Source organism: Talpa occidentalis, unplaced genomic scaffold, assembly GCF_014898055.3.
Source record: "Talpa occidentalis isolate TD23 unplaced genomic scaffold, MPIMG_talOcc4v2.1 talOcc4.16, whole genome shotgun sequence".
Taxonomy (NCBI): Eukaryota; Metazoa; Chordata; class Mammalia; order Eulipotyphla; family Talpidae; genus Talpa; species Talpa occidentalis.
Window position 1 is genome coordinate 55234504 of NW_023601653.1, and position 13054 is coordinate 55247557.

General features: G+C 38.5%; 1 protein-coding gene across 1 annotated transcript; it reads right to left on the minus strand.

The window, feature by feature from the left end:
- On the minus strand, positions 1–12944 carry GOLT1B (golgi transport 1B). Its single transcript, XM_037514250.2, has 5 exons — positions 12781–12944; positions 6938–7029; positions 5422–5600; positions 4211–4292; positions 1–2434 (listed from the first exon to the last, which is right to left on the minus strand). The coding sequence occupies exons 1-5, from the start codon at positions 12803–12805 to the stop codon at positions 2396–2398; spliced, it is 417 nt and encodes a 138-aa protein (XP_037370147.1). The 5' UTR covers positions 12806–12944; the 3' UTR covers positions 1–2395.
- Positions 12945–13054: the final 110 nt, after the last annotated feature.

A 13054-nucleotide genomic window follows, 5' to 3' on the forward strand; every position in this document is an offset into this window, starting at 1 on the left:
TAATAGAAAAGTACCCTTTTATTGAGAGGTAAGACAAGTGTATTTACAATATTCAATTGTTAGATCATATAATTTGGCTGAGACTTTTTAAAGCAGCGAAACTCCAGGAATTACAATTTATAAGGAGAAAAGAAAGAACATTCCAAATAAGTTTCTGTTACAGAAAATACATTTGAACAATGCCAAAAACAGTTAAGGCTAAGTAGTATTAGACCTTTTCCTCCATCTTTATAGCAATAACCAAAGTATATTTTTGTCAAAAAGACAGAAGGCTAATTTTTGAAAGGAAGAAACAACAGGATATCCAATGCTTCCCATCACAGGATTAGTAGGTTTAGAAATAGAGGCTCATCAATGGTTCTGAAAAAGAAATATGCAGTGCTGCCAGGCGGCCCAAGCTCACACTGGAGATTGACTGTGGCTTCAGTTAAAACTGAAAACTGCTCCAGTCTCTCAACTTACTAAGAGGACTGGGAGATTATCAAATCCTTTACACACACCTGTCTAATGATGCTTTCTGAAAGAAGATTGTTGAGAGAGAGATGTCTGTTATTGTGCAAAGAGCATTATGATAGAAATTCACTTCTACAAAGGAGTTAGATAATACAGAATTCCTTACACTAACAGATATTGTTCCTGCTCTAAAAGGGTGGAATCATCTTGCCACTATAAATCACATGGGTCAGTCAAAAACACATGTAACAGAGTCTGACAGGACACCGTTCATAAGTCCATCCTCCAAATATGTATATATTTGACGCTCTCCCCAAGTGAGGATATTACTTCCTTGAAGAACATTAGACACAACACTAGGTTTCTTATGATTCCATGAACTATTGAGGTAGGAGTCTCATTTCATCAATATTACCTATTTTCACAGATTGTAAGTCAAACGCAGTACCAAAAAGACAGAAATCCACAAGACTGAACCACTGGCCTGTATGCCAAATCTTTCCGTCTTTACATGAGCAAGTTTGGGAGTTTCTGCGCATGAAGAGATTGAACTAAAAACAACACAAGCTGTCATTTATTTTGTACACATTTGTAAATAAAAATCACAAATTTCAATTATGATTTTATACATTAAAAAGCTGTATCACTATTTTTTTTAAGTTAATAGTGCAATCATTAGTGGTAAAACAAATAGTATAATGGCTGTTGAGATGCATTCCTAGAACTACTACAAAAGCTGTCACCTTTACTCATGAAGAAACCACCAGTTTTTTACTGCCTGACAAGCAGCAGTGATAGACAAACACCACACACTGTTTTTTTTTAGTGTCATGTTTTTAAGAAATGATAGCCAGCTTCACTACAGTTAAATAACTTCAGCATGTGAAAACAGATATTTTCTCCATGAACTCAAGGCAAAGAGTGATCATATGATGTACACCTCATGCATACTGATCTCTATGATGAAAAAGGGCAAACTCAGCCTTAAATAACCAGCCCTTAAAAAACAGCTCTAAGGTTAACCTTTTAACATGTTATAACTTGATACCTTGATACATTATCAAGTTATTTTTATTTATGAAGAGCAAAATAATAAACTGCTAAAATTTACAAAAAGGAAGAAAAACTACACCGTGATGTGGAAAAATCCATTTGGTTTGCATCATTTAGTATCTAGAATGAAAGAGTATTCAATAAAATAAGCTATGTAACAGACCAGGCCAAGAGTGCTTTCTGTTGGGTATTTATATGTAACGACCGACAAACTCCCAAGCACTAAATGTATTTCTGGAGTATGCAGCTGACCAAAAAAGAGCTTTTAGTCAGCTGCTAGTAAAGAATGACCTCTGCGTGTTCCAACAAAGAATATTTCATTGAGATTTCCATCTGGCATTAAGTTGTCAACCATAAAAATTTTACTTTAACCATCAGTTTACCAAAAAAAAAAAAAAAAGGGAAAAAAAGGTGATTTAAACCTCCAAGCTGGGTTTTCCTTGGTTAATACGCTAACATGACATAATCCCATCTGATTCACGAGTCACCTTCAGAGACACTGGAAATACTCCTGTCACTGCAGCGGGCATTTCTCAACAGCACATGCCCGTGGCATGCCTGCACCTCCAGAGGGATAGAAAAGGAGCAGGCCCCATCTCTAAAGATGGCTGGGTTTTGCACCTTTTGGAAATACAAGAAAAATTGCCTTCAAGAGTTTCAATAATGCATTGTAACAGATTTCATCCCCTGCGGTTTGCTTGCTGACTCCTAGATGACTTGATTAGAAGCCTGTTTTCGATGCTTCCTTGTTAACTGCTGTTGGTACTTTGTAGGCTACTTGTTTTAAACATTACAGGCTATTTCATGTAATTTAACTTTGTGCTGAATATTCTTCAAAGGATTTCATAAATAATACAATATTTTAAATGAGTCTTCAAGTCACTCGTTGTTATACCATAGTGTTGCTTTCTCCAACTTTATCTACAAACTGCAAGAAGAAAAACAGATTATTAGAAGAATGCCTACAGCAGTACACATCATTATATCAATTTTTTATTGATATCATTATATCAATTTAAAAAGTCAGATTTGTAAGAACATTTATGGAAATTTAAGGTATGGCGAACGATGATGAACCCAGTACTACTCACCACTATCTTCTGACACATAAATGTATATAACATTTTTTTTTCTACAGGTTGTTTTTGCATGACATGTTATACATATGACTTTAAGGGTGCAACATGAGAAATGCACAACACAATGAAAAAAATTAGATAAAATGAAGTTAACACTGCTAGCTCAACACAAAAATAAAAAGCTGAAATGTCAGCCCATTCATGCATTAATGAACCCAACGAGATATTTCAACTGACCATAACTGTGCATCTCTTCTGGGCCTATGTAGACTTTGAACAAACAGATTTAACTCCATTAAGTTCAATAATTAACAATAGCGATTGACTACAAACACTTTAAATGTGTATACTGGACTTCAGACTGAAAGTGGCAATGATGCAATAATAATGCAAGCATAAATTCATAATTACTGAGTACATCTTTTAACAAACATTAATGTAAGTGGTTATTTACTTTGGTTGCTCCACCCCAGATATAAAGTAATTGGGCTTTCTTCAGCTTTCCAGATGGTGATGCAAACAAATATTGAAACAAAGTAGTTAGTGAAGATATTAAAAGCTACAAACCCAAGTGGTTGTACTCTCAAAATTTAGAGATCAATTTCACTGGTCAGTTTCTACTTTACATATTATAATTAAGTAAATAATAGGAAACAGAATGTATAGTATTAGGTGTCCATTTTTGCAAATATTCAAGAATCCTTACATTAAGAACACTGGAAGTTATTATAACTTTATAACAGAAGTCCCAGTTAATTCAAAAGCCATTCTAAGCATAAACAGTAACTACTGCATAAGGGTGGAGATTAATGCAGATGAAACAGGATACCCCCTTAGCAGCCTGTGTCCCAACACTGCACTTGCTCACAAACAGGTAACTAGGCACACGGAAACTAAAAGCTGCTATGAAAATATTCATGGATTCCTTAATCCTTAAATTTTCAAGTAAATGTAAGTGGTGAGAAAGCACAACAGTCTCTGTCCAAAGGTAGCTTTGAATAGGACTGGTGTGGATCAGTCATCCTTTAGCTGTCTAAGAATTCAGTAAATATGATGGGCCATCTCTCTAGAAACATCTGTAAGGTTCGTAAGGTTTGTAAGAACCTACGAACAACTTTAGAAAGTTGATGGCCCACTCTAGACACAGAGATTTGACAAGACTGCTCAAACTGTCCACAGAGCCAGGGACGGGAGCTCATCATCTGACGCCCAGTATAACAGTGCTGTATTTAACTGTCAAAATGTAACCCATTTGGTGATCTAGTCTAAGAAAGAAAATACATGTAAGAAGCAACGGTTTTCTTTTTACCTGACTGCTCTTCCAATATTAAAGATCATGTGAAATTCACTGAAAAGCGCCTTCAAATCTCAAAGGAAATGGTGGCTTAGAATATTAATCCACGTTACATTCAAAAACAGCACAATATTAAAAGTTCCAGGTTTTACAGTACTTGCAATGCTTATTTTTTCTCTGGTAATCATGTTCTGTCTGATGTGGTGATCTATGTCATAATAAAAAACTGATCAATTAATCACCTATCACTCATATTTCCAGAAGAGCAACAAAGAGTATTTTATCTTGATGGCAATTATTTGAATATACTGCTAAATACATGACTACTTACTGATCTAATTCCAGGTAAATTCAAGAGGGACCCAAGGACTGGCACTCTTCTGATAAAGCCAACGACCACAGGAAAGAAGCCCCTGGGAGAGAAGAAAAGTTCTTAGAACCAACACATTCTCTGTTACCGAATCAATCTCTAACCAGTGACAAAGAAAGAAAAAGGATTCTGCCCAAATTTTGAAAGTTGCAGATACTTCAAACTTCAGCTAATATTTCTTCTGTCTCCCGGAGCTTGACACCTTCCTTTAGTGTGCTCCTGTGTTACTCCGCATATACACGTTCAATAGCATTGCTACTATATTCTGCTGGTATGGGTACGGATGGTTTCCCATAGTACAAATGAGCGATTCTCAAACATGGATTTGATACTTCATTCATTTTATGTCTCCTGTGGGTAATATGGTTCCTGGCAGATAGAAGACAAAAGATCTCTAGCCCCTGAATAAATAGTTCAATAAATTTGACTTGCACACCATTGTTTATTCACTAGGAAACTGGCATTTGTAAAACTTTAACTGATCAAAATCTCTGGTGCCATTATTTTGAACATAATTTCATAACAGGCATATGCACTTAAGGCACTGTTATCATGTGGCAATAACTGCGGTATCAGATTCTGTATATTAAAGTGCTATCTATGTACCCATCAATCAATAAAGACATTGACTTAAAATGCCAATGAAATGAGTGTTATGCATTGAAAATACTTTACAAGATAATTTACACCCTTACATAGGCAGTTGGCACCTAATGAACATTTTTGTAGCTGACGGAATTATCTACAACTGTCATAAAAGATTCAACATAAAAAATCCATTTAAGGGCCTCCCCGGTGGCGCAGAGGTTGAGCACTGGGTTGCGAAGCTGCCCACAGCCTCTGCAGCGCCAGTTCGATCCCCGGCTGCTCCCCGGCCACCGGAGGAGGGTTCCACATGGCGCGCAGACCTCTCCTGCCGCCTGCTGCTCCCCTCAGCAGTGTACTTCGGTCCTTCTGCCTGCTCTGCTCCCCGCTCTGGCTCTGGTGAATTCTCTTACCCTCCCGCGCTTCTGACTGTACCCAGTGCTTGTATGTATAAATAAATAAATAAATCTTTAAAAAAAATCCATTTAAGAAACAGTCTTCTTACACTGATGTAAATATCTTGAGTTTTTGTCATAACTATTTGACACAGTGTTTATTGAAAGAGAAAAGACGGAATGAAGCCTTACCTGAACAAGAGAAAAAATCCATAAATTTCAAAGATCATGCCTATCAAAGGCCAACCAACAAGGACTACAAATACACCTCCCAGGAAAAATCCTGTAGCTTTCATTTTATGTTTCTGGAAGAAGAATCTGAATGTCCTTTCCAAACCTATTACAAAAGCCAAGCCAGCCACAAATAACACCTAGAAGAAAAGCCAACACAGAAAAAGTAGTTAAACACGCTGCATAGATTTGAAAAGTAAGGCCAGAGCTAAAGATAATGGGAAGAAGCAAGGAGTGAACTATGTGTTTTGTTAAAGCTGCAGTTGTGTTCCTGCCTTCTAGCCCAGTCCGATTTTGATTAAGTGGAGAAAAAAAGAAACGAAGACAGATTAGATGTTACTGGTGGGCACCTGCGCCTGCAGCGGTTTCCCCAGGTTTTGCTGGTGGGCACAGCTTAGTCAAGTAGATGTGCGGCGAGGAATAAAGAGGGAGGCTGCCCATAAATATGTCACTCCTAGGTGGGCATGCTTCTGATCAGAGAAACCCTGCTTCATCATGGGCTATGGGAGTTCACATAGAGGGCAGAAATACAAATATGGCCAAATGTTAGTAGAAGAAACTGCAAAGCGAGGAAGAAGATTCTAGTTTTCTACTGATAACTTAGTGGCAGCCGCAGTAAAAATAGTCATGCCTTCTCAAATGTACATGTATTTGGTATGTTTCCAGCATAAGCAACACTGAGCAATTAAAAGCTTGCTTTTCCCAGGTTTTATTCCCAAATCACATGCCATTCTTCATTAATTTTCTTTACTGAAAAATATTTCCCACGATATTTATCAAGCTTAATGATTACGTTTCATATTCTGAGATACCAATGCTGTTTATATTCTTATTTATGAAACATAAATTCTGGATAATTTGGTTATACTTTATATTTTCCAATTAAAAGCACAATGGTAATATACACTTCAAAAGGTTTTAATCATTATCCAGTAACTTTATGGTCCTCTTAGAAGGTTTATTATCTGTTTCAAGAACTCTGTACAACCTCCATGCACGGACAACAGAGTATACATTCCAAATAAAAATATACACACCTTTTTAAGCAAGTCAACCATTAATACAGAGCCATAATTTTAAAAGGTTTAAACAATTTTTTAAAAATCTGTTAATTTTATGCTGTTGAATCAAATGTGAAAACACAAATGTTTAAAGTCAAAACATATTAACAAATTTGCCAAATTATGGGGGCTTTATAACCATCTATTTTGAATTCCCATTTAGAGGCACACTTCATTTAATCTTTGTAAATCACATACCAAACACTTCATAGAGTAGTTATGCAATTAGGACTCTCATTAGCATTTATCTCATATGTAAACAGAAAGGTTTTGTTTCTGATGGAAAAAGGGAATGTTATAGAAATCTTCACATGAGTAACAGTGAATTATTTCCCCAAAAGTTAATAGCAGGCAATACTCATTTATAGTTAAAATTTCCTGATGAATTTAGTTAAAATATATACTGAAACACTCACATTTCCAATAGCCAGTAGAGCTTTGTCAAAGAAGAGAATCATTCCAAAGAACAGGAAAAACACTCCAAATCCTGTTAGCCCCATTCCAATTTCTGCAAAAGAAGTTTTATGGTTAAAGACAGAGAAATATAAGTTACATTAAGATCTCTTTAAACAAAGTAAGAAATTATTTCTGTTATCTTTTGGCTGATGTAACAAAATAAGTCTCCAACACTACAGGTTAACTTCATAGCAATATTCATTAAAATTTCTAACAAACTAAATTAACATCAGCAAATTCTCTCAAAATTAAAATGTGAATGGAAATTTCTTGGGTTTTTTAATATTTTGGAAATTTGTAATCCTTGTATAAGACAAGGATTTCTCACAAACATACTCATAACAGAGGGCGATAAACCAGGACTCTTAAACATTTGGTTATGTATACATTCCTTCCCAAGAAGTCCTCTGACATCGGCCATAAATACATGTATGGGCTTATTCGTCTTTCCTATCTCTGACTATCACTTCTATCACTTCTTTCCCCTTTTAAAACTGATTCCTTCTTTAAGTCATTAGAGATGCTATCGACGACGGTCAGCACGACATGCTTCTCTCAGTTACAGTTTCTCATCATGGCAACAGGAAACATTTCCAGAATTGAGTGGCTGTCTCCTCACTAATTTTCAGGTTAGGAAACACTGTCACCTTATGATGGCCCACTGTAGGTTTCTCTTTGTATCTAAATGTATATATCTAAACTAGGAATGTATTCATCCACTAGTCTAAAAGTCCCACAACCATCTCTCCAAAGTTTCAAAGAACATTGTTTCAGCTAATACCAATATTCTGGATTTTCATTCATTCAAAAACAGAGAATTACTGATCATGTCCGACATGCTGGCCAGGGTAACAGCTACTGAATATGCAGAGGGGGACAGAGCATCAGCTGAGGTCTCTGTTCACCAAATATATGAAAGCAATAATTTCATGGACTTTACATTCTCTGAGACTTATCTTTTTTAGCCTGGAGAGTCTTAACTTTCTAAGGTCATAGCTGTTCTTTTCTTCTAATGCCACACAGCACAATTCATCTTATCACTTTCTTGGTCTTTTTAGATTTGTTTTCATGAAATAGTCAACAATCTTTGTTTTATCTGGTGTAATAGCTGCAGAAAATAATGAACCAGAGCAGAAACCATCATATTTTTGGAAACACAATGATTTCTGACCCATTACTTAACTTTTTTGCCTCGGCTTCAGAAAGCCAAATCTAGGTCATAGCTATTTAATTTTTTTTCAAGCTGTATAAATGTTCTGATAAGTTGAAAATTTCTCTTGTATACCCTTTTCTATCTCCTCCACTTCCTCAATTTACAATTAACTACTGCTTTCCATTCTAGCTTTTTTCCCTCCTCACTCACTCTAAAGAATTCAGGTACCTGCCTATAAATACGCTGATGTGTTTTTTCCAAAAGATTTTATTTATTTATACAAGAGCTATGGTACAGGCCAGAGGCGTGGGAGGGTGAGGATTCACCAGAGACAGAGCGGGGAGCAGAACAGGCAGACGACCGAAAACACTGCTGAGGGGAGCAGCGGGCGAGACAGGAGAGGTCTGCCACGCCATGTGGGTATCTCCCTGGCAAGCCGGGAATCGAACCTGCACTGCTGCAGAGGCTATGGACAGCTTCACAGTGCTGCGCTCAACCCACTGTGCTACCACCGGGGAGGCCCACACTGATGTGTTTTACAGATGTAAATCCCTATGAGAACTTGAAGTTGATACTTCATATTTAAATGACTTAGGAGAATTTACCAAAAAAAAAAATTTAGGTGTCAGACAATTTCCCAGAGGAAAATACGGATGAAAGAACAAGTAAAATTCCATGAAATAACTATTGACCAGTAAGGATTTAATTATTGGCAGCTGAGTTATTTGAATATAACTAATTTTTATCTTTTCACAAATGATCCTAAACATATTGAGGTATTTACTGATCAGAAGGGAATTACATGGAAAAGTGTGTGTTGAGAATTTACCGCAAGTTAGCCATTATGAGAAACTTTACATGCCTTATATAATGCAATCCTCCTGAGACTGCAGTGAGATGAGTTTCATTACCTCATTTTAGAGGTGGAGGAAACTGAGTTTTACAGAATTGACTTACTTTGCCTTAAGTCACACTTCTGGTTAAGCATTTGAACCTACGTCTATTTGAATACAAAGTCCATGTGCATAACCAAATGCATACTGCTTCTTACAGGATGTTTTTTTTTCCTAGGTTAAATGTTTGATTAAATGAAACTCAAGGACACTGGAATATACAGATCTGGGCAAAACATCTTTCAGTGATTCAAGTTTCAAAAGATTAACTTGTGATCTAACATAACTCAGAACTATTAAAAATTGTGTGCAGTGAAAAAGGATGTGTGAATATAATTTTACATTTAACTAAGTATTTCTATAAATATCTTAATTCCTGTAACACAGCTGTAAGGTAAAGAATAGCACCAGTCCTATGTTTTGTATGGCCAATCAAAGACTCAGATTAAGCAACTACACTTAATCATAGAATCAGCAAGAGTGTGTGTGTTTTAGGGGTGGGGTAGTGAAAGGCAGGGTAATGGTGTGGAATGAGGCTAGACTTCAAGTACAGTCTTCAGACTCCACAGCTTATGGCTATAATTTGAGATCAAAATACTTCTACTCTTTATCCAGTGCAATCTAGCATCAAACAGCTGCCTAGAACATTTTAGCCAAAATAGACAGTGATCAAAAGTTTCAAACAGGCCTCACTGTGTCATTTCCTATCTCCAGAATTCCCTTTTTCCCTATGTCAACACATTCATAAGTCCCCTGGTTGTTAATGCCCGACATAATACCACTCGCTCACCACCAGAATAATACAGAACAAATTACATTTACTCTCCTCTTGTGCGCTCTCAAACCTTCATAACTCTTACCTCGGTGTGTTTTAAAAGACAATTTGATAAAAGCAATCTAACAAATTTGTCTAACATAAACAGTGTAGTATGGAAATTTTATTGAGATATGTGCTTAATGCAATAGCAACTGCTGCTAACACTTTGATATGTTATTTTGAAAATTTGAAAGTGGGGCCTCCCCTGGCGGTGCAGCGGTTGAGCCTGGGCTGTGAGGATGCCTGCAGCCTCTGCTGCGCCGGTTTGTTCCCTGGCCGCTGGTAAGGGTCCCACAAAAAAAAAAAAAAAAAAAAAAAAAGAAAGTGGCATTATCTTTCTTATTATGCCTTACAAAATAGAAAATGTCATAATAAAGACCCTGAGTATCAATTCAAGTGAACTCAACTGAATACCCTGGTAGATTTTCAGGCAATGTAACATAATAAGGATTTGGAGGTAGTAGGGAAACTGCTCCACTCTTGTCCCCTTCAATAAATCATGCAAGTGTATTTTTTGGGATGGGGAGTACTATTAAAGAATCTCTTAAAAAAAATCAATTGCTATCTACTCTACCCTGATCAGTGCTTGCTTACTCTTTCCTGGATTCAGAAACCCAGGACAAGCTTGACTAATCACTTTGAAAGCCCATTACTGCAGTTAATCACACACACACACACACACACACACACACACTTGAAATCCATAGAACTTCAGGTTCACTATTTTGTGTTCCAATCCACTGTCCATCTAAAACACTGGACTAATAAGCAGCAAAGAGTATAATTTCATCTTCCTTAGTTTAATTAAGTGAGGAGAATACTTCCTTTCTGCCCATACTCAACATAATTATTTTGTTATGGATTTTGGAAGCATGTAAATCAGGCATTAATCCCTGTAAGAATCCAACAAAAGAAAATAATTATACAAAGAGGGTAAAGGTTTATATTTTTATATATGTAATCATCACAGAGTCAGATAAATAGGAGTAATAATAATTTACAGTTAGGAAATCTATGTGGAAATTAAATATTTCCTCTGAGCAATTACAAGAATTAGAAATAAATTCCAGCAATTTCTGTATACAATTTTGCTAATTTCTTTGCACAGTCCAACTTTAATTTGGGGCCTCAATTGAGAGTACTGTGTATCATAAGGAAAAGAGGCTCTGGATAGCATACACAATCTCCAAACAAAAAAATCAATGCATAATTTTACAGGATAAGTACCTACTAGTGAAACTATTTTTTGCTATGGAAGAAGTCCATCATTCTAACATCACAAATAAAATTTATATCAAGTCTTGTTAGCTGTGAATAGGGTATCACAAGGACAACAAAAGTGCAAAGACAACAAAGGTTTTTGAGCCAGCAGACCAGGGATCAAGCGACCAACAGATCTGGTTTCTGTCAGTTTCCTTCTGGGAAATGGAATTTCTTTTATTGGATTTTTTTTTTTAAGAACTGGGGTATAGGCCAGAGGTGTGGGAGGTGAGAGGATTCACCAGATACAGAGTGGGGAACAGAGAGAGAGACTGAAGTACACTTATGCTAAGGGGAGCACTGTGTAAGTCAGGAGAGGTCTGATGTGCCATGTGGGTAGCTCCCTGGCCCACCAGGGATTGAACTCCGCCACAGAGGCTGCGGGCAGCTTCACAGCACTGTGCCCCTTGCACCACCAGGGAGGCCCAGAATTTCTTTTAATATATAAAAGAGATACTCCTCTCAGCCTTACAGAGTTCTTATAAGAAATACAGGTAATTACATAAGTGCACTTGGTAAACTGAAAGATGCCTCTATACAATCACTAATTATTATAAGTAAAGAAACAAACAACAAAAGGACTATATTCATATTCTCTGATCAGAACAGGTGATCTTGTTCTGGATGGGCATCCTTTTTGGATGCTGACTCTGATACTGGGCATTTAGGTAATGGGCAGGTTATCCCAAGGTGCAGACTCGGTCGTTAGGAAGGAAGGGAGCCTTATTGAGGTGACAGTGGGTGCAGAATTTACAAACTTCAAGAAGATCAAGTCAGCAAGAGTTGAAACAATAAGACTCCATTTCCGGGACATTTTAAATAAAGTTCTATTTTCACTTCAACAGCCTGTTTGATTCTTACAATCTTGAACACACTTACAGTAAGTTAAGCAGAATCTGAAGGAAATGCACGGCAGATACAGGAACGCGAGAGGGCTGCCCAGAGATGCAGACACAAAAATCATTAAAATTAGCAAGTAGGGGTTGCCAACTAAAGGAGAGGCCAGGAAAGACATAGCAACGCTAAGTCTAGAGATAAGACAGGCCTGGATAACGTTGTGGCAGGCAGAGAGGGGTGCTAAAATAATAAAACAAAGCACAATATACACTATGAACCAAAGAAGCTACTTCACGGAACACAAAGTGGCTTTTTACTATTGTAGAAAGACTCCCGGGTAGCCGAGCAAAGTCGCTGCAAGGAATCTGGCAGGTCTCTCTCCGTGGTGGCAAAAGGCGAATATTCAAAACACTTCAGAGAAGGACTATTTTCGAGAAGAGCCTACCACAGGGGACGTTTAAAACAACTCGTGGAGGACCCTAAGTGTGCCCTGTGCAGAACCGTCCCCAGGAGTGGGCCGCGGGCACCGCGCCCCAAACTTTGTCTAAGGCCGTCAGCAAACAAAGCGACCGTCTCGGTGGGGAGAGGCGACCCCGGCGCCTAACCCGCTCCGCGAAAGCGCCCTTCTTCAGAGGGGACCCCCAGAAACCCCCAAAGAACCCCCCTCGAGGGCCAGGTCCGCCACTGCAAGGCCTCGCGTCCCCGCAGCCCGAGCTCCGTCTCGCAGGCCGCCGCCCCCGCGGGGAGCTTCATTCATTGACCCCGGCAGAGGGGCGGGCGAGCCCCAGCCCCAGCCCCGACGCGCGGAGCTCCCGGCGGGCCCCCGGCCGGGCAGGTGCTTACTCTGGGTGTCCGTTAAGGAGATCATGGCTGCGGCGTCGAGGGCAGAGGCGGCAGCAGCTCGGGGCACCCAGGGTGTGAAGCAAAGTCGGGAGGAATGAACCCGGGAAACAGCCCAGGCGAGAGCCGCCACGTCTTCCGGAAACACGCAGCCGCCCCCACCCCCAATCAAGGCCGCTTCCCATTGGTTCAACCGGCTCCCAAAATTCGCCAATCAACTGTGGTTTTGTTCGGTGACGTGCTCTGTGGCCACACCCCCTGACCAATTAGAGGAGTC